General features: G+C 33.5%; 1 protein-coding gene across 2 annotated transcripts in view; it reads right to left on the reverse strand.

Moving 5' to 3' along the window:
- LOC149786596 (alpha-mannosidase 2C1-like) overlaps window positions 1–24,252 on the reverse strand; it is a 99,330-nt gene that overhangs the window by 16,380 nt on the left and 58,698 nt on the right. For both annotated transcript variants that reach the window (XM_089977098.1, XM_089977097.1), the window contains exons 17-20: window positions 23,163–23,351; window positions 19,246–19,276; window positions 15,593–15,823; window positions 13,640–13,719 (exon numbers count right to left, since the gene is read on the reverse strand). In XM_089977098.1, coding sequence (XP_089833224.1) covers window positions 13,640–13,719; window positions 15,593–15,823; window positions 19,246–19,276; window positions 23,163–23,351 — 531 coding nt within the window. The remainder of the gene's footprint in view (window positions 1–13,639; window positions 13,720–15,592; window positions 15,824–19,245; window positions 19,277–23,162; window positions 23,352–24,252) is intronic.

A 24,252-nucleotide genomic window follows, 5' to 3' on the forward strand; every position in this document is an offset into this window, starting at 1 on the left:
AGCAATTTTTTCACTTACCCACACTGACTAAGCCTGAGGCTCAAATCCATACAGACAGAGTAGAGTGTAGTACAAATACAGATGCATATAATTATTAAGTTTCATAATTCTAACATAACAGCATCCAATAACAGACCTTCATGCAACAGGTTCATGATTCAGTGTAACAGCACTTAATTCATGACCTTGACACAATAGATTTCAACACAATCACTGAAGCAAGAAATATTGGCCATAGAGGCCTCTTTTTGCAATATGAGCAAAAAAAAAACATGTCAAGGTCAACCCACCCCTCATCATGTTTCCTGGTTTTAGGAAGGGCAGTATGTATACAGCATACCAAAATCTCCTGTGGCCATGAGCTAAATATAAGAGGCATGAGTGAGCTCCATGCTGAAATTGGACCATGCTTGACCTTGTCTGGATTACTCAAGAACATGATGTGTATAATAGATGAACAGTATGTAACAGTATATAATTACAAAATAATTTGCATTTGCCTGATATGACTTGCTTTTAATTTGAACTGATGATTATTGAACAGCATGCAAAGGTATCCATTACTGATTCATGCTGTTTAGTCTCTTTCCAGCAGGTGATAACAAATATTGGGAGAAACAGTAAGCATTTAAATCAACATGATTTCTAGACCTGTTTCCTCTGAATGAAATAAAATGCTGCCTGATCACAGTGTGTAAAACAATCTGGAATTTGTTAGTTGTTCTATTTATTGAAGTCTGTTTCATGGCCTAAAAATCAAGTTAATAAAGGTAATTAAATTTAGAAATGGTTCTGTATATAGGGTTATGGTTCTTTATATTGTTTTTTTTCATTAAAGTCCAAAAATATAAATATAAAATAATAAAGGTTGACTAATAACATTGAATAATTATATGAAATGCAAAAAAACCCCACATAAATATACATGTGATAATGTAAAGCAACAAGCATTTCAGGTTTTTTAGCAAAGAAGACCATTTTAATGTGTGGGGAACTTTCCTGTTTAGCTGGACAATGCAGTGACTGGTATGCATCAGAAATGCAGCAACTATACCTACCTTGTTTTTAAGCTCAAGGCTCGAGTCAGCCAATTCCTTCCCAAAATTATTTATAAATTATTAACAAACCTAATTCTTTTTCTTTCATTATGTTACAAGCAAATTCATTCCCAAAATTATATTTAAACTATTAGTTTACTTAAGGCCTTATTTTAATTTTTGTCATATTTTTATTTCACATATATTTTCTTCATCTTCAAATTACAGATAATTTAATTTCTACAGTCTATTATTTTGTGACTGATATAACTTGTACTGACTATCATGTATCCTGTATTATAAAATTATTTGTTTTAATGTTGTAAATGTTTATCAATGGGGAGATCCCTCTAAACAAGGCAAAAACCTGTGATTACAATAAACCTATCATAGGCTTCTTCCCTCGCTTTACAATTTTGGCATCTTCAGTAGATGACAGGTCAATCAATTAGATGCAAGATTACCTCAGTAATAATATGTACAGAATTCATTCTATCCTAGATATTGATGATACAAACATATACTTCAAGTCTGATAGAAAAAAATGGATAAGAAATATTGCTTCTAAAGTGGGTAACAGGCTCCACCAATCAGATGCAAAATAACCTAAATAATATATATGGGTTTAAATCATTATCAAACTCATCTAAGATATTAATGATATAAGCACACATTCCAAGTTTTATCAATATGAAAATCAGAAATGTGACCTCCACAATCAAAGCATCACATGACTACTTTCATCAAGTCTTGAAATGGACTCAAATGTAGTTGTAGGAATGCACGTACATGTGTGTGTGATTCAGATTTTTATTGTAGCTTTAACAAAAATTCAGTCATAACGCTATGATGTCTGCAGAAATACATGTAAAACTGATGGGTTTCCTGATTTGCCTCCGGTGTATTGCACCATATCTGTTACAACATAAAAGATAGTGACTTTGTTTTTCATTTGCTGCCATGTTGTGTAATGTGAACAAAAGTATTTCAAATATAGTTTTCAATGGTAGCAAATTACATCCAGAGTTTTTTTCTTGACTTAATGGAAAAAGTCAAGGATGTCCAACTGATGGCCTCCAGACTGGCAATAAGGTCAACCAATCAGATGCAAGATTACCTCATTAACATGTATGGACCTTGCTCATTATAAAACTCATCCAAGATTTTGTTGATATAAACTGTTATTTCAAGTCTGATTAAAGTTGTATCAGATATATGGACTCCAGAGCAGTAACAAGTAACTGTTGACAGGTGAACACACAATGACATGATTTATGATGGGCCATACCACAAGGACAAGTAACCTCATGCATAAGTGAGCTAAAACCTCAACAGAACCAGCAAAAGATGAAATATATGTAACAGTGAGCTTCTTTTGTTATAAGGTGTGGTACTAATAGAGGTGCATATTATCAATTTTACATTTCAATGACATGAACACTGCCTGAAAAATGAACCCTGAGCACAAAACCTAAGATAAGTTAGTGCAGATCAAAATAAAATAAGGGTTATATTGTACGTACATAGTATGCAAGAAACAATGAAATCTTGAGCTAATGCAAACACCTAACTAAAGCCAGTGAAATGTAAGTGAAATATAAGTCACAGTGACCTTTTATTGTGCAGGATGAGAACTAATACAGATATATGAACTCATCTAGTTAAATACTTCCATTATGAAAAGTTTAAACACAAAATTTGAGTCAGTCAGCCTGAAATATGAGACAGTACACTACTATTGTGATATTGGTTATAGTACTCAGATAAACCTTAGCAAGTTTCATGATTTCGGGTAGAATGATACGCATTCAGGATACATAAAATAACATGCTAAGAAGCTAAATGCAAAATCTTTGCCTAAGCCAGCAGAATGTGAAATGTAGGACACAGACACCTTCTTTGCTGTAATGGTCTGTTACTGACAGAGATGTATACAATCATGTAATTTGATGATTCGTACATGTACAGAACTTTCTCTGAAAACAGATATTTCCACACTGTCAACAAAAAACCAGATCACTGTGCAGAAATATGTGCATTGAACTGTACAGTCCATCTCTAATAAACAAAGTCTAAATTCAGCTAAACAGCCATAGATACCATAAAAGAGTATGTTTACATGTACAAGACATTTCTATAAAACTTTGCCAATTCTTTGGCTAGTGAGTTTGCACATCTGTTCCCTTGACTAGTCCAGTCACACATCCATTCCCTTGACTAGTCAGGCAGCACATCTGTTCCCTTGACTAGTCAGGCAGCACACCTGTTCCCTTAAATAGTCCAGTAACATAACTGTTTCCTTGACTAGTCCAGTAACACATTCCCTTGACTAGTCCATTAACACACCTGTTCCTTTGACTAATTAGGCAACACACCTGTTCCCTTGCCTAGTCCAGTAACACACCTCTTCCCTTGACTAGTCAGGCAGTACATCTGTTCCCTCGATTAATCAGACAGCACATATATTCCCTTGACTAGTCTAGTAACACACCTGTTCTCTTGACTAGTCCAGTAACACATGTTCCCTTGACTAGTCCAGTAACACACCTATTCCATTGACTAGTCCGGTAGCACATATGTTCCCTTGACCAGTCAGGCAGCACACCTGCTCTCTTGACTAGTCCAGTAACACACCTGTTCCCTTGACTAGACCAGTAACACACCTGTTTGGTTATATATTATTATGCAATATTCTCGCTAGAGTTACCAACCTACATGGTATCAGGTTAAAGGTTGGGAATATTTTCTTGAAGAAATTAGTACACACACCATTATACCAATACTGTTACTGAATCAGTACTAGAGGGTTGACACCAAATGCAACAAAGAACCAGCTGTCACATGATCAGTACTTTTCATGAACTCTGAGATGGAATTATTGAAAAAGCAGATAAAAAATTCACACTTAAGGTAGATTCTGTCTCTGCATCTAGCAAAATGATGTCAATAATTAAAAACAAAAGTGCAGCAACTGCTTCCAGCTGGCTACTGGTGTAAAGTCTCAACTACTGTTGCTGCTAGTATGGCCATTATTAGTAGTACACCTCTCCCTCATTAACTTGCGCACAACGGGGTCCATAAGCATAGACCGCACTATAAGTGAGGCGCGAGTTACCGAGGGACCTCCAAAAATTGAAAAAAATCGCTTTGACATTGAGAAAACCATGGGGGGGGCGGCATTAGGGAACTGGGCTGTTTAATGACTGAATCCTCATTTTACAATCACGTCGACAATAATTTTCAATAATGCGCTTTTTCTAATAAGTTGTTCATTATTCTGTTTAAAAAACATTTTTTTTCTCTCTCAAAATATCCAACTCAAAATATCCAACATGAAAGATCATTTCAACTGGTTTGAACAACCATCACATGTACGCAAAAAATCTGTGTATTACATCACTGCTTTTTGTTTTCTTGATCCGTCTGGTTCCCGTAGTGGTATTTAATGGTATCTTGCCAAATCAGTAGTCCACAATTTGGGAACTATACTAGCTGTTGATACACCACCAAACAAATCCCTTTTCTCTTCAAAAACACGCGACGTTTATTCTGTGACACATCTACGTCGAAACTGAATTTTTTATTGTTCAATTACTACGCTGTTAATGTCATGATTTCATTGAAGTTCAAGAATTCTCTGAAACTCGCTTACCCACAATGGTCCATATCTGTGAAATCAAGCTCTTTATTTTATGAAGTATTCATTTTGCTTTGCTGCCTTGTTATCTTTGATCACAGTTATGAAAAAGTCGGCTAATTTAAGGTAGTTTCTGTTACATATACAATAACGTTTATTACAGTGTTCGATTGATCAAATGAAGTGAGTTCACCGAACATACGACATAGGCTGCTAGATTTTAAGATAGTCCGATTTTTGTGCCATTTAACTTTTCTTTTATTCCACCTCTTTTTTTTATTCAAAAGACATAATTAACGTGATAATATAAAGGAGGCCAGCTTTTTAATTCAGTGCAACAATACAACAAATACTTTCACAAGTCAGTTATCAAAACACGGTTGGCACTTAATTAGGTTCTCAGAGAAATGCTTGCGGACATAACTGTTACGGTAGATTGACGCATTTTACGTTTAATTACAAGAGGACACATCGCACTTATGACGATTACACTTAAAAGGAACTAAAAGATGGAACTAGAACACAAATTTCAATTGATTAAAAAATTATTTAATTTGTATTTATTTATTAAAGTACTGCCTCCACTTGGCGTAAGTGACATTTTCATTGATCAAAATTTCCTTAGTTATCGTTAATTGTGGTGCACTAGGAATGTCGTTTGGAAAGAAAATGTAAAATATTGTAGGAGTTATTTTTAAATTTGATATTTCATAGTGTTTATTAAAATTTCCAGGTCCTATCTACCGTTTTCAACGATAAAATGACCAATACATAAAAATTTCCATTACCAATTTTGATCGTGATTTTCTTCAAGTTCAACAAATAGGGATACATTTTTGTGGTATTTTCGGGTTTAAAAAATGGGATCCATGCCTGGCATCGCATTATAAGCGGGTTCGCGAGTTATCAGGGTGCGAGTTATCGAGGGAGTGGTGTAATAGTAAACGTAGTACTTGATGATAGTACTAATTTCAGATGAAATATATGAAGCAGTACAAAATTACCTTGATAGGTCTTCTGAAATTTGCACATACATACAATACAATAATGATTATAACATAATGAAAATAATTTAATGTTTTCAGTCAATGCATAAACAGTCCAGTGAATGAACTTTGGTTTATACTGTTGCGAGTAAATTGTTGTTGTTATGATAATTGTTTAATCTCTTAAATCCTTCAGATTTGCAGTGACAAAGGTAAATATTTGGAATAGTTAGAAAAGAAAAAACACCACATATACTAACTTGTAAGTCAGGTACAGAAACATAGATCCAGATCTGCCACAGCATAATGCACTGGCAGATCTCAGACTACACAGTTTGCTAGGAGAATTCAGTAGAACTGCAAAGACCCTGATCTGGTGGCACAGTCTGAGGTGGCAGATTGGAGTCAATGTTGTTTGCAGTTGAACCCAACTTATAAGGGAGTATTACAGTACCCCTTCAACTTTAAGAAAACTGTAGTCTATAATTTATATGAGTTTATATAAACTGTTATTTTAGACAACACTAGCCTGGAAAATTAATATCAACTGAAACTGATGACTGATATGTCTCACTCCACCCTAATGCATCTTATAAAAAATCCAGCAATTAATAAATTTATCTTTACTAATGCTCAATTGTGAAACAAAACAAATTATTCAGATATTTGCTTATTTTAGGGTTGCAACTGCATCATATACCATTGTGTGGAATGCATGTATTATTCAGTTCATGAAGCTGATGTTTGAACTCTTGTACGTCTTGTAGATGAAATCATAATTACAAGTAGAAACAGCAATTTACTGTACAAGAAAAGCATGTATACAAAACTAATTACCCTGTATATTGCACCCTTTATTCATTTACGCGATGCTAGCAGTGTTTGAGTGGCATTCCATGGAAAAAAGGGGTGGCATCAGTATAAAGTTAGGGAAAGACAAGTCAACTTATCTTTCGCAGTATGTCAAAGCAAGATGTCAATTTTACCTATATTCCTCATCCTAACATCGACCTGAAGTATATTATAGAAATAAAAAATCCATAGCAGCACTACCTAAAGTGTTTGATTGTCTAATTTATTTACAGATCTTACAAAATGACTTTACCGTGTGACACAAGACAACTGTCGTGGTAAATGATACACCTATCATGTGGTAAACAATATTATTATATATATCTTTTATGTAAAACCTACTGTCATTGGTTGGATTGTTGAGCTTCTGAATCTAAAAGCAACAGATGCTCCCTTCTCTTAAATGCAAGCCATCCACAAAATGTGATCAAAGTAAAAGACCCAGAGTTCACTGTTTTGTGGAAACCAATTTCTTTCTATCAGTCTTGGTAACCTTGACTATGGATTTATTGACCCTAAAATCAACAGTGCTAATCTTGCCTTAAATTTAAGCCATCCATGGTTTGCAGCATTGGACTGAAGTTATTTCATGGAAACCGTCTTCCTCTATGGAACTCCTGTGACCTTGACCTTGGACTATTTAAATACAAAATCAATAGTTATCTTCCTCATCTCAACTTCAAGCTTTCTACATGGTTTTTCTAAGGTCTGTGGTAAACTCAAGTAGTTTTGTGGTATTCAATATTTCCTTCTTAAAGTCTGGATTCCTTGACCTTTGTATCCCAAAATGAAAACAGGCCTTCCTTATCTCAAATGCAAGCCAGCCACAAAGGTTGGTCAAAGTGGGTGATAAAAGCTTACAATAACAAGATGAAAAAATTTTCTACGTACAGCCACTGTGGTGTTGACCTTTTACATTTACTCTGAAACCAATTGATGTATTTATTTTTATCTAAAATACAGTAATTTATAAATAGTTTGGTCATCATATCTATTATTCTGAAGAGACAGTTTTCCTTCCTTCAGTCCCTGGACCTCCTTTGAACTTTGGGCACAAAATCAACAGATTTCATCCCTCCCTCAAATACAAGGTAGATAACAGTAGAATGTGATGAAATAGAGTTACTGTGTGCAAAAGAAATATGGCACTGAACGTAAGTTGGACACACAACATCAAAACATGATATGCTCCAACTTATTGTGGGCATTTAATTAAATATTCATGGGAATAATTTATGGTATGCAGTCTTGAAGAATAAACCATGCTATTATGGTAAGAGATCAATTTAAAAATAAAAATCTTGCACACAAATTATCCAAACTAAATATTTTTGTAGCTAAATGAAGCAAACAATAGTGGAAATATTTTATTCTTACAACCTTAATCCGATGAGGTAAATCAGACTGCTATAATAGTTTTATTAAATCAGACTGGCATAAAATTCTTATCTACCTTTGCCAAGAAATCTTTTTATATACGTAAATTCATTATTTTTAATGAATCTTTGTCACATCTTGGGGTACTTTTTCATTTTTAATGATAGAAAATGTTTAATATCAATTTCTATTGTTTAATATACCACTGTCATACACCTATTATTTGCAATTACATATGGTGTTTATGTTAAATAATGACAGTAGCCCACCCAGCCTAATCTGGCCCTTGATAGCCATTTGCTGCTTGTTGGAAAGAGCAAGATGAAAACCAGCACTTGCCCAAATAAAAATTGCTATTTTCTCTGGTTGCTCAGATACAAAAATATAAAATAATGTATACAGTAGGGGGTACTTTGGTATTTGGCCTTCCACTCACAACCTAAAATTACATTTTTAATTTACATGCAAAAGAAATGATATCACCTTGTCTTAATTTTATATCATTTTTAAATCAATTCAATTTCATCAAAATATATTTAAACACAAGGGAGATACCTGCACCTCCCCCACTGTTCAGCCTGCCTGTTATCATCAATAAAGGATAAACATAAAAGAGAATCAAAACTTTAAAACTTAATCTAAGGTGGGGATGGATGAACTGACCTGTACAAGGACAAGGTGATCGTTTTGCTGATCTTCCACCAATGTCGGCTCAACAGTAATTGCAGTAGTTCCTAATTTTAAAGCATATCAGTACAACACACAATGGACAGAATCATAGATTTAACTGTAGTGGATGAACATTACTTTTCAAATGGCCACTTTATTATTCTTAATGGTTTCAGTTCCTGGATTAATTCATTTCAATATGATTTTCATTAAGCATACCTTTTCAAAATAAACACTATTCATTTTTTGATGATATATGTTACTGGCTTGATTTAATTCAATCCAATGTGATTTTCATTAACCATACCCTCTGAGAGTCAAGTTTTGCAAACAACATAATATTAATATCAACTTTTGAGGAAGCTGCTATGAGCATTTATCAACACCTAAAAAACAATATTCTCCATGGTTGCAGGCTAAGAACAATACCAGTTTTCTTGAGTCTGATAAATCCTTCTTGCAATAAGTACAAAAATCAATACTTGTTTTATTACATGATGATATTTAATTTTCTGTAATGTGTGTTCAGACAACACTTTATAAATTTTTAATTAACCAAACAAAACAACAACAAAAATTGGACAAATACATAGAAATAGGCATTTCATTTTACTGTGTGAAATACTGATATAAGTTCAAATCACAAAATAAAATCTAAACAGTATATGGAAGAATTGATTTTTACTTTATCCCCATTCATTGTTGTTATCAGACTTTAATTTAAAGAACAAATATGGAAAAACAAAAGGGAAAAATGCTATTCAGACAGGCTTATGGTCAAACAGATGGAAAATTCATTCTGACAATGATCAGTGATGCAATACTTGAGTAGAACTCTGACCAGACACACTTGGGATAAGATATCAGGTGAGCAATTGGAATTTTACTTACCCTCATATATGTATGTGTGCACATGAAGGTGCAATAACATTTTAAAAAAGGCAACAGGTGGTGATTTAATAAATCATAATACAGAAAACTATGAAGTTATATAATAATTATAGGTTACTGCATTTGTATGGGAAAATATGAACAAGTTTTGGGATGGAATACTGCACGACCTTGGGAGTGCAGTATATCCTTCCAACAAAACGAGTTCATATTTTCCCATACAAATGCAGTAACCTTTTTATTATATGCTCATTTTTTTATTCTACCTAAGGTTTAATTATACAAACACAATACTCTACAAGAAACAACGTAAATGAATGTATGCCGCATTCCAAACTAAATACACAAGCGCATATTCATCATTACACAAATCAACATTATTACTGCGGACATGACTCTGCCCAGATAAATTTGAACTTAGTTGCGCACTCGAAATAACTTTCGAAAGAAAATGGTGTTTCTAGTTAAAATTGAAATTTGGAGTCATATTGTGAATGAATGTGCATTGCAACAACTTTTCTATCTGATCTGGAATGAATAGATTTTGGTATTTTTCTCGATTTTAGGAAATTTCGTGATTATGGACTGGATTTGTATGTGACGATTCCACATGAAATACATGAGATTTAATAAGCTAGGGAGAAGCGTGTTGACATCTGCAAATGTGTTTCTGTTTCTGTCATTGAATGTTTGAAATCATAATGTGGGAAAAAATGAAGTCTTTCAATTGCAATTATCAAAAAAACGCTATGGAATTTAATGCTTATTTCATTTTGAGTGCAGTAAGGAGGATGCAATTGTACTTATCATCGAAATTACAGCACAATTTCGAAATGTGTAATCCAGATTGAAAACCTATGACATGGCTCATGTAATTCGGATTTGCAGAATTAAGAAAATACATTTTGAGGAAATTCAGGATGTAAAACTGTAAGTATATTTTATTTTGCCATTCTTATCACCAGCTAAAGAAGAGAGTATATGACTTGTCACTTGTATGTTATTTGTAATGACCTTATCTTGGGTCTGTTATATACTGTAGCTAGCCTAAATCCGTAACATTGTATCAACGTGGAATGTGCCAAAGCAGCTGGTATGTGGCAGTCCATGAAACATCTGTTTTAGTTCATTCAGAAACAAATTTAAACAACCACAACGTAAAGAGCCTCATACGCGAGTGTACATGATTTGTGTACAAATCAAAAGTGCTGGCGTCTGCATCCATTGTTTGTTTACAATAGAAAGTAGTTCCTTTATGCACGTAAATGCTATATGTGTATTGTGGCGCAAGTTCAGTATCAGGTAATACTGAATGATTCTGACAATGTAAAGTTAATGGGGAAAAAAATGAGCATATAATAATTATAGGTTACTGCATTTGTATGGGAAAATATGAACGAGTTTTGGGATGGAATACTGTATGACCTTGGGAGTGCAGTATATCCTTCCAACAAAACGAGTTCATATTTTCCCATACAAATGCTGTAACCTTTTTATTATATGCTCATTTTTTTATTCTACCTAAGGTTTAATTATATAAACCAAATACAAGAAACAACGTGAATGAATGTATGCCGCATTCCAAACTAAATACACAAGCGCATATTCATCATTACACAAATCAAAATTATTACTGCGCAAATAACTCCGCCCAGATAAATCTGAACTTAGTCACGCGTGCAGCATAACTTTCGAAAGAAAATGGCGTGTCTAGTTAAAATTGAAATTTGGAGTTATATTGTGAATGAATGTGCATTACAACAACTTTTCCATTTGATCTGGAATGAATAGATTTTGGTATTTTTCTCGATTCTAGGAAATTTCGTGATTATGGACTGGATTTGCATGTGATGATTCCACATGAAATACATGAGACTGAAGTTAGGGAGAAGCGTGTTGACATCTGCAAATGTGTTTCTGTCATTGAATGTTTCAAATCATAATGTGGGAAAAATATGAAGTCTTTCAATTGCAATTATCAAAAAAAACGCTATGGAATTTAATGCTTATTTCATTTTGAGTGCAGTAAGGAGGATGCAATTGCAATTATCATTGAAATTACAGCACAATTTCAAAATGTGTAATCCAGACTGAAAATCTATGGCATGGCTCATGCAGTTTGGATTTGCAGAATTAAGAAAAAACATTTTCAGGAAATTCAGGATGTAAAACTGTAAGTATATTTTATTTTGCCATTCTTATCACCAGCAAAAGAAGAGAGTATATGACTTGTCACTTGTATGTTATTTGTAAGGACCTTATCTTGCGTCTGTTATATACTGTAGCTAGCCTAAGTCTGTAACATTGTATCAACGCGGAATGTGCCAGCAGCTGGTATGTGGCAGTCCATGAAACATCTGTTTTAATTCATTCAGAAACAAATTTAAACAACACAATGTAAAGAGCCTCTTATGCGAGTGTACATGATTTGTGTACAAATCAAAAGTGCTGGCGTCTGCATCCATTGTTTGTTTACAAAAGAAAGTAGTTCCTTTATGCATAAAAATGCTATATGTGTATTGTCGCGCGAGTTCGGTATCAGTTAATACTGATCGATTCTAACATTGTAAAGTTAACGGGGGAAAAAATGAGCATATAATAATTATACTTACTGCATTTGTATGGGAAAATATGAACAAGTTTTTTAATGAAAATACTGCACGACCTTGGGTGTGCGGTATATCTATCCGAAAAAACGAGTTCATATTTTCCCATACAAATGCAGTAACCTTTTTTATTCTACCTAATGCTTAATTATATTAACAAAATACACTACAAGAAACAATGTAACTGAATGTATGCTGTATTCCAAACTAAATACACAAGCGTAGATTCATCATTACACAACAACAACATTATTACTGCGCACATAACTCTGACCAGATAAATTTGAACTTAGTCGCGTGCTCGACATAACTTTCAAAAGAAAATGGCATGTCTAGTCAAAATTGAAATTTGGAGTCATATTGTGAAAGAATGAGCATTGCAACAACTTTTCCATCTGATCCGGAATGAATAGATTTTGGTATTGTTCTTGCTTCTACAAAATTTCGTGATATTGGACTGGATTTATTTGTGACAATTCCAAACTAAATACATCGGACTGAAGAAGCGATTAATTAACCTGTTGACATCTGCAAATGTGTTTTTGTTTCTGTCAGTGAATGTTTGAAATCATAATGTGGGAAAATATGAAGCCTTTCAATTGCAATTATCAAAAAGATGCTATGGAATTTAATGCTTATTTCATTTTGAGTGCGGTAAGGAGAATGTAATTGCACTTATAATCGAAATTATAGTACAATTTCGAAATGTGTAATCAAGATTGAGAACTTATGACATGGCTCATGTAATTCGGATTTGAAGAACTAAGAAAGTACATTTTGAGGAAATTCAGGATGTAAAACTGTAAGTATATTTTTTGGCCATTCTTATCACCAGCTAAAAAAGACAGTATATGCCCTTGTCACTTGTATGTTATTTGTAATGACTATTTCTTTCGTCTGTTGTATAGCTAGCCTAAATCTGAAACACTGTATCAAAAATGTTAATGCAGAATTTGCCAAAGCAACTGGTATGTGGCAGTCCGTGAAACATCTGCTTTACTTCATTCAGAAATAAATTTAGACAACCACAATGTAAAGCGCCTACTAAGCCAGTGTACATGATTTGTTTACAAATCAAAAGTGCTGGCATCTGCATCCATTGTTTGTTTAAAATAGAAAGTAGGTCCTTTATGCACATGAATGCAATATGTGTATTTGCATGCGAGTTCAGTATCGGGTAATACTGCATGATTCTGACAATGTAAAGTTAACAGAGAAAAAAATGAGCATATAATAATATACAATAATGCACACCTCTGCTTAAATGATTCCTTTGACAAATATACATATGGACCATTATAGAATTTAACAAAATTTAATCTCATATCATGAAGTCTTGAAGGTGAGGCATGAAATTGATAGTTTTATTTTGGTTGATACTATTATAAAACTATTATAAAACTTAAAGTTGATTTTTTTCTTTAAATTTCCAAAATTGGTAAAAACAATGAACAAACATGAAAACAAAAATTAAAATCAAGCAAAAAATATACAGAAAACATTATGTATGCTCTAATAAGGTAAGGGCAGATTATTAATAAAGAAACATCAAACACTAAATTGTAAAAACAAAAATTGACAAACCAGTATGGATGCTGTGACTGGTGCAGGACTATTTTCTGAACAAAGAATCTGATATCCATAACTGGGTACCCTGACAAATGCTGGAATGTAACGAAAATTAATGTCAATGTTGTGATAATTTCCTTGTTAAGAAAGATGGTAAACTCTGTACACATTCACGACATGAGTGATTTTGAATTTAATAGGAATTCAAAATCTACCAATATTTCCATTTTATATCAAAACTTAAATATAGCTTTAATAAGAAAGACAAAATACATTTGTACAGCACAACAATCAAAATTCTGGATATTATGCATCCATGGTGTAATTTTATTGATCTTGTTTTCTAGCTGCAGATAGGATATTTTCTTTTTCTAATGGCAAACCAATTAGAATGGTACATTCAAAATGATGGGATAATGGTCATCTGAATGATACATTCAAAATGATGGGAAGATGGTCATCTGAATGACAGATTCAAAATGATGGGAAAATGGCCATCTGAGTGATACATTCAAAATGATGGGAAAATGGTCATCTGAATGATACATTCAAAATGATCGGAAAATGGCCATCTGTATGATACATTCAAAATGATGGAGGAAATGGCCATCTGTATGATACATTCAAAATGATGGGGAAAATGGCCATCTGTACAATACATTCGAAATGATGGGAAAATGGTCATCTGAATGATACATTCAAAATGATGGGAAAATGGCCATCTGAATGATACATTCAAAATAATGGGAAAATGGCCAGCTGAATGATACATTCAAAATGATGGGGAAAATGCCCACTTGCATGATACATTCAAAATGATGGGAAAATGAGTCAATTTTATAAAACTTAAAATGGCCAGCTGAATGATACATTCATAATGATGGGGAAAATGCCCACTCGCATAATACATTCAGAATGATGGGAAAATGAGTCATCTGTACAATACGTTCAAAATGATGAGAAAATGGCCATCTGAATGACACATTCAAAATGATGGGGAAATGGCCATCTTAATGATACATTCAAAATGATGGGAAAATGGCCATCTGAATGATACATTCAAAATGAAGGGAAAATGGTCATCTGTACAACACATTCAAATTGATAGAGAAATGATCATCTGAATGATACATTCAAAATGATGGGAAAATGGCCATCTGAATGATACATTCAAAATGATGGGGAAATGGCCATCTTAATGATACATTCAAAATGATGGGAAATGGCCATCTGAATGATACATTCAAAATGAAGGGAAAATGGTCATCTGTACAACACATTCAAATTGATAGAGAAATGATCATCTGAATGATACATTCAAACTGATGGGAAAATGGTCATCTGTACAATACATTCAAAATGATGGGAAAATGGCCATCTGAATGATACATTTAAATTGACAGGAAAATGCACACATGCATATACAATAAATCTAACACACATTTGCTTTCTTAGATTAAGTTTTCTTCCTTTATTAAAAATGTGGGACTGGCAATAAAATCAATTTGGAAAAAAAATATTCACTAAATAAACATTAAAGCACTGAACAACATACTAAAATCACTGTATGAATCATGCATCATACTTAAGCCATAACTCCAAACAACTTTGGATGTCAGAGTCATTGAGTTACAAAATATCTTTACAGTAAGGTGATATAAAGAATCTTTAACATTTTTCTTCAGACATAAAATTCACGAATCTCACAAATAATACAACATGCCACTCACTGGATGTAGCTTATGGGATATAACAAAACTTACATCTTAACACTTTTACAATTTATGAACACATATGTGATTCTTTATCTCAGCATTGTACCTTTCACAACAGTGTTACACGTATACATCTAACTACTGGTTGTGAACAGAAAACCAAAGCAATGGTTAAACACACTAATTTTTCAGAGACTACAAAGATTTTACATACTTACTGATTGACCAAGATTTTGCACACTAACTTACTGACCTAGAGCATTCCCATCACTGTCCACCTGAGTGTCTTTCTTTTTCCGTTTATGCTGAGGAGGCATGTCCATTGAGTTCTCACTTCCTGGGACACAAACCACTTCTGCCCTTTCCCATCCAAGACTGTTGAAAACATTGGTCACTGACTCAGCATCTCCAGCTTTTTCCTCCAAGCTGCCAATAAGGGCATCCTGTGCCTCACTTATCAATCTACCTGCACTTTCTGTGATATCTATGATCGAAAAAAAATAATTGAACTGCTCCGTTCCAATTAAATTTGGTGTCCACTTGTCATTCAGGCAACACAAACAGAGACTTGAATAACTTTGTTTGATAATATGTTTAAACTTTCAAACCTTCCCGAGATCAACCCTTCCCCCTGAGAGAGAGAGAGAGAGAGAGAGAGGGAGAGTCTTTTGTTTACCATTTTTTGTATGAATACTAGGTAAATGAGCTAGCCTATACACTCCAAGATTATGCATGTATGTCAGTAGTAACAAGGCTGCAGTAAAAGGTTTGAGAGAGAGAGAGAGAGAGAGATGCATGTATCTAATGCTGTGTTGCCACATATGCATGAGTGATGGATTCAGTAAGGATCCATCTTGTCACCAGCCTTTGGTTCACTTGAGGATATACTATTATATTCTAAGGGAGCGATCTTATTTTAAGGATGCAATTAATGAGGAGAAGCATCAAATATGATAACAGTATTTAAAACAAGAATAGATGAACCAATCAAGTCAAGAGACTTAAATGAAGTGTTTGTAAAATGGTAGCATGACTAATGTATAGACCACATTAGGAAATGCAGTACATTGTTAGTGTAAGCTGAATCAGTAGCTTACAAATTTGTTATAAAGCTTGTTAACATAAGTTATGACTAACAACAAGCAGCAAGGAATTATGTATGGTTTTCTAACTGAAAAGCACTTTTAAATACAGATGTACAGAGCTGAAGCAATGGCTGGCTCACAAGCAGAAGAAGAAGCTGTTTTATAAGAAGTTCACACAAAAAGTGTGAATTCTATAAAAGGAATAAAGTATAAATATAATCGTAGTGAATTTAGAATAATAAAGTGCACTGAATATAAATAGAGTTGTAAGATGCAGATGTAGGTTATTAACCTTCAATTTAAAATGCCCAAAAGAAAGAAGACAAAACTCACAAAATAGCACTCTGTTAGTGCTATTTTATGCAATGGAATTTATGAGACAACCCTAGCATTTTTACCATAGATAAATCGGACATCAAAGTTGGCTGAGCCACAGCATATCAAGACAGTAGTATATTTCATACTTCATGCCTTCAACAAAAACTGGAGAGTGATAAATGTCAAAAACGCTGAGCTCTTTTTATACTATTATTATTAACCAATCAGAATTTAGCATCTGCAATCATCAGGCAAGAAAGAATTACTGATCAATCAAAATCAAGCATCAAATATTCTATGCTGAGAGTGATGCAATTGTATAAACATTGAAGACATCAAGAACATGTGATAGAATTAATGCTGCTGATTTCTATAAAAATGATTACAAATAAAATGCTAACTCAGACCTGCCAACCCTGACGAGTCCATCTCAGTAAGGCAGTTGATTTTTTCCCATAAGTTTGACCAGTTTTCAGTAAGGTGTAACAAAATATCATAAACTGCTATTGTAAAGCTGGAAAATGTAATTAAAAGTTTGGTATTCGAGCAGTGACGATAAACATTATGCTCAACTGAAAAGATTGTAAAGTACGCGTAGACTTTATTTACCACTAGTACAGTGCACAAATTTTAGTTCCAAACCCTATGCAGCTCATTGGCTTGTTGCTGTCTCTCAACCTGACATAATTCTTGGAAATTCTTTTTCCATTTCACATGATGACGGCAATCATATTTCCCGCCATGAGTCATACTCAAATTGGCATGTGATGTCCAATACACATAATTGTGTCCCTTCCAGCTTTTATTCAAAAGAATCTGAATATTCCTTTCTATTTTTCCTGTGTTGATTATTAACACTTTTCAAGAGGCTTATTTTCCCTTTTGTCTTAAACATGCATCTCTTGATGGATGCCATTTTTATAAAAAAAATTAATATGATCAATAGTTTGATCATGCATGCGCTTCGCATGAACAAACAGGTGCAGATTAAAGCATGTGATGTAATGCTGTAAAGTTAGTCTGGTTCCCTGACCAATTTCACTACTTTTAATATGAAACCTGGATCCAAAACAAACACGGATGAACAAATTTTCTGGATTTTTCGGCAATGATCATTTTTCTGTCCTTTTGGCTTTTATGCTGTAAATCCATATTTTAAGGGTAATTTTCGTAAGATTTATGGCAAAATTGTAAGAGTTGGCAGGTCTGCTAACTATACAAGGCATCATACACTTATGATGTAATTAGACAAGCCGTGTGATAAAAATATCAGGTCAGTTAAAAGTGCATCTCTTACTGCATCTGACAATAACACATGCACTCCTAATGAATGAATGTTCAACTCGTATGTGCCAAATAATTCTACATATCTGTGAATTAAAATTGGGACATTTAAAGTGTAACAATTACGTATAACAAATAGGGCTATTCATAGTTGCTGTGACTTAAGTCAAATGCACCAGCATAACAATGTGTGTGTATGTATGCATGCATGTGTGTGTGTATGTGTGTGTGTATGTATGCATGCATGTGTGTGTGTATGTATGCATGCATGTGTGTATGTATGCATGCATGTGTGTGTGTATGTGTGTGTGTATGTATGCATGCGTGTTTGTGTGTATGTGTGTATGTATGCATGTATGTATGAGTAGGGTTTAATGGCACATCAGTCCACCCTAGACTTTATAATGCCAAGCAAAATATAGTTATCAATATGGCAAAGGTAAACACTTTACCAAGTGCCCCAGGATGAAAAACCTCTCCAAATAAAAGTAAATATCCCCCAAAATGCAACAAATTTAAAGTATATTGCAAAACTCTGCAAAAAGGCACACAAAGCAAAGATAAATGAGAAAATGAATAAAATCTTACAAATTCAAACATTTAGTTAAAATTGTTCTGTACAAACTAATAACCCAATAAAATGACTAATGCTCCAGCTGGAACACTATTACAACATACATCCAACAGTAGAGAGGTTACATCCATTAGCTGCCTCTTAAAAACTTCATAGAGAGGCCTATTCTATGTCCCACCATCCACTGCGGGGCTTCAAATGTGTTTCTTAATTAACCTAGTTTGATATGGTTAGATAAGTAAGTTTCACCTACTTTACCAATCATAATTCACATATAGCATATGCTACTCACTCCTTTTAGTGAAAAAATGGTTTGAGCTTTTACCTTTAAGTAAAACAGTTACTGAAGTGGATCTAAGTATGCAAAAATGTTACAAAAATAAGTTCCAAATATGAGCAAACTTTATCATAATGTTGGTGCCTGGCAGCTAAATAAAAGCATAGTTAAAATAAACCAAGCAAACTCTGTGAAATTTTCTTTCATATTTATTCTAGTTTCAATAGAATGGAAATGAAAGCTGATGGACAGATGGATGAATGGATGGAAATGAGGATACTATGTCCCCCCACTTTTCGTCATAATGGTAAGGAATAATAAATGGAACAGCAGCATAAAGCCAATTAGTTTATTTATATTTGTCTTACCTTTGTAGTATGCATGAGCATCTTCATATACCTAAAAAGAAAACAGGAAACTTTCAGTTGCCATGGTAACCTATATTGAGTGATGTGCTTCGTTTTCCAAACAATTAATTAAAAACCATGCAAAGTTTGTTTCTTCAAAGAGTGAACTATAAGTATGCAGTAGTATAAATAATATCCCACTTTTTATGACACACATTGGTAAGCAGTGCTGAATAAACCCTGTAAAATAGGTCACACTGACCTAGTTTTTTGGGTCAAGGTAATATCATCCTAAATGCCAATGCACTGCAACTTTTGTAGCATAAAGGGAAAAATGTATCTGAATTAGAACATAAATGCAACTTTCAAGAAGTGTTAAATTACCCTGAAAAGTAGGTCAATGAGACCCTCTTTGGCATGTGGCATACCTTCATTCTAAGATGAAATCATACTTCAAATATGGTCTCCACAGATGTATTTAAACATACACAGAGGTATAGAATTCCCTGAAATGCCTGATTTGTGAATGGAGGCTTAGTCTGGTTTTACTTACCACCTATTTTTACTATAACTCCACTGAAGAACTTGCAACCCCATTCCATCTCCACTTCTTTTATAGAGAAATCAGTCTTCATTTTCAGAGAAGGATTGCTTTTTGATACAACACTAAAGGTTTTATCTTCATGAAAGTAAATACAAGCAAACATTGTGTATATTTGGAAAATGCTAGTCTTAAACTGCCAGAGTTAAAATTACAGTGATGATTTCAAATTTTGAACTACTGATGCATTATGGGATTCATTGTGTCCTCCTGAGGGGTCTTGAGTATTTTTAAACAAACTTTCATTGTAGAATGGATTCAGTGCTAGTCAACTTTTTACTCAATCTGTGAAATGTATTCAACGTAAAATTCTGTCTTTGAGGTAATGATAGAGTACTTTCAATATCTTTATAAATATAATTGTTCTTTCATGAATTAATGTAACTCCTTAAAGTGGCCTCACACTCTGACCTCAATCTGGGAGGGGGGAACAAACTGCTGTGGCTTCATCCCATATCAAGTTACTGCAGTTTGGTACAGTTTAGTATGGACATATGTTCATGTAATTACTGGCCTGTGGAACAGAATAGCTAGCTTGTGTGTACTTGGACAAAATGGCTACCCTAAGTTTCAAAACAGCAATGAGATGACCTTATAGAAAGAAAAGAAAAGAAAAAGTAGAAGAAGATACTGGAAACTCAACACTGTAACCTAATGAAATGGATCAAATGATGCTGGCACAGGATTATGCCATTGAAATAACTCAACCTGATCCACACCTCAGTCACCAAGCTGAACCTCTGACTGTAAGTACTGTTGAAATGATGTAACTCAAGAAAGAACATTTGGAACAGATTGTGACTTTCATGCAAAATACAAGTAAAGAAAAAGTCAAATATTTGTATTACTTCATCCACTGTACAAAATATTAATTTGGCACAAGTTTTTGCCTGTGGAATATTTTACTGAATGAAAATTCAATCCTTTCAAGAACATTGACATTACTGTATGGGTTTCATTCATGTTCTGTTATTGTAAGAAGGTGCCATTAATATTATGTCTACTGCATTTTTTAAATAATGGTTTTATTATTAGCAAATTACTTGTGGTGCACGTTTAGTGAGACTTTGAGACAATATTGTTTTAAATCAGTTTTGCAATAATAGTCTGTCAATATTTGCAAATAAATCAGAGCAAAAATTTCTTGTTAGTTGAGATTTAGCCATTACATATCAATTTTCTCAACCAAACAATTTATATCGCTCTGTATAAATTTGGAAATACTTTTAACATATATTTTGTCCTTTTGATGCCATATCCATTTTAAAACACTTCATTAAAAAAGTAGGAACAAATAGAGAGTCTGACAAAAAGGTAGGAAAAAGAAGGAAAATAAAAAAAATAGGATTGCTGGAAAGATAGTCTTGTAAATTGACCTTGTCATGGGTGTTTTTTTGGACATGCATGATTTCAATGACAGAACAACTTTCATTTGGTTTGTAAATTAATTAATATGAAGCATATAGACTCTTTCAAAGAGGGTACACCACTAATTAAAACAATTTTACAGTAATTAAATTATTTGCCAGCTTCTAATAAAACTATTTTTAAAAACTTATTTCAGATGCCAAATGATTCAAGCTGTTGTGAGTCAGTACAAGTTATGTGTGCTGAAGATGAAATTCATGAGGAAGGGGAAGTTTTTAATTATGAGAATGCTTGCCGCCAGGACTTCAAGTAACAATGTGGACAGACAGACCAAGAGACTGAGGAAGAAAAAGACTCTGATTTGACATTAAGCCCAGATGATGGAATTCATTGTTTTGAAGATTTGTTTACTGAGGATATAGACAGTACTGATGATGAAAACCTGTGTTTCACAGATGCCATTCCTGAAGAGCCAATAAATAATAAAATACCACTATAAGAATGTGCTGGCATTACAGTTGGTGCAGCCATGTTGCTTTTAGCAATTTTTGCAACAAAGCATTACCTTGTTGGTGATAGTATGCAATAGTTACTGCAAATAATTGCATTTCTTCTGCCAAATGGACACAAGTTATGCACAAGTTTATACAGTTTTAAATTCTTCTTCAGAAATTTGAAAAACCCAATGAAATATCACTATTACTGCCCTTTCTGCCTTGGTGGTCTCAGTGATAATACAAAACTCCAATCTCCTAATGATTTCTGCTCTAAAAGCTTTGAGAATATTAAAATTCCATACTTTTTAGAAATGTCGGTGGTTGATCAGCTAAGGAGTTTCTTTGTTTCACAAGAGGGCTTTTTGAATCTCTTAAACATAGGTTTGAAAGACATTCTGTGAGTGGTAAAATTGGAGATATCTATGATGGAAATTTGTACAAAAAATATGTTGAATAATCTGGACCTTTAAGTAAACAAGAAAATATATCCTTCACACTTAACACTGATGGTGCACCTGTGTTCAAAAGTAGTAAGATGTCAATCAGGCCAATATTCCTTGTTATAAATGAACTATCATTTAAAATTAGGGTGAAAAAAGAAAACATGATCTTAGGATTTGGATACTCAAACATTTAATTGTTTCAGTACATTTCAGCTTTCAATTGTCTTTGTATGTCATTATTAAATAGATTAATCATGCAAATACAAAAAGAGTTAGCTGTGTCATTTATTTGAGACTTCTCAATAGACTGGAAAAAAACAAAGTGCTGAAATATGCCTCATGTTTTTTGTCAAAGTCTAATTTACACTTCGTCAACAGCATGCAGATTTTCAAAGTTCAAAATTACATCTCATCTACCATACTGCAATTTTCTAAGTTCCAAACTACGTCTTAACTAGTGAATTACAGTTTGCTATGTTTCAAAATATGCCTTTTCTCGCCAGTATGCCAACATTGTTTTTGGAATACGCCTGTAATTTTCAAAACTCTTAGACAAAAGATGCCTGTATTTCATACTAGTATTGCGCTTCTGGGTCTTGTACACCTGTAAAATTTGCTTTATGCCTTTAAATTCAGCGTGTTATGCCTCTTATACTGCTCCTATACAGGTGCAATACGCCCATACTTTTCGTATGGGTAGTATATATTGATAGCCAGGGTGAGTTGGGTATAATTATTTTCCAATACAAAAGATTCAAAATATAAAATTAAAAACAGTAAAACAAAAATTATACACCAGCAAATATAAAACACTGAATAACAAAATACTATAGAGTAACAAAGAATCCATGAGACAGCTTTGAAATGATAAGTGGATAACAGGGTCAGTTGGGTAAATAAACTGATTAAGAAAGGGAATGGTCGTTTTGTATAAATATCTTATCCATTCTTCTGGAAAAAAGATCTTGCCTTCATAGGACCATTATATTATTATCAACACCAAAAGTACTTACTATGTCTCAGCCTTACCATTTCAATTGAAGTTCCTGGCAGTACATCATGAAACTGATTCAGGAGCAACAATTTCCACAGACGAGACAATTCAGCTGATGGATACTTATATTCATTTTGACTGGCTGTCATCTTCAAGGCTGCCATCGTAGCATAAAACTCGACACTGTGTAGCAAACATTCACTCTTTCTATTGTTCTGCTTCACCTGTGAACCAATATAAAATAATGTGTACCTTAGCACAGTTGCAATACAAATTATTAAATTTCAAGCTGAAAGCATTACACATGTCAATTCATAATTCCTAATATATTTCTACAATATCACTCTTTTTACTAAGTCAGTATAACCAATTAATACAGCTAACACCTGGCTAAATAATTACGTTTTGGTGTATGTTTCTGAGCAACACAATTTTATGTGTAATTTGATAAAAATGAGCTAGCCACAAAATTTTGTCAAGCTGAATACTGGAAACGTTTCAAAAATTGTCCATCTTAACAGAACATAAACTAGCATATCTGTGTAGATAATAAATTTTGCACATATTTACATTTTTGGCATAAAAAAATATCTGCAACAATGTCCAAGACTGTACTTACAAAGTTTTTAACAAATACAAATTACAAATCATTTGCCTTCGAACCCTCTCTGCAAGGCTATATTTTATGTTAGTATTCATTCAGCAAGGCTGTCAGGGAACATGATTTTTCACATACTCTTTTGTTTTGCAACATACATCAACTTATTTTTCCATACTAGTAATTATAAACACAATTCACAACTTGTAAATATTGCTATGACAACGCAAGCTGCTTTTTAATATTTTTTTAATCAATCTTTGCTCCTCTAACATCAGCCACAGATAAACACAAGACAGAACATGATATTCAACAAGCTGAAACCTTACCTAACGCTCCATTTCTTATGATAATAATGTTCTGACATGCAATCTCATCAAAAGTGATACTGAATTATATAACTTTTGATGAGATTGCACAGACATGCTAAATTAATTCTTAACAGAATTGTTCTGCATAGTTGAGGGGCTTATATTTTTGCAATAATGTCAAATTGTGCAAAGCTGTTAACAGCAACAAAAGTCAAC

This window comes from Sinohyriopsis cumingii, chromosome 12 (assembly GCF_028554795.1).
Source record: "Sinohyriopsis cumingii isolate HCF-2022 chromosome 12, ASM2855479v2, whole genome shotgun sequence".
NCBI classification, from domain to species: Eukaryota; Metazoa; Mollusca; class Bivalvia; order Unionida; family Unionidae; genus Sinohyriopsis; species Sinohyriopsis cumingii.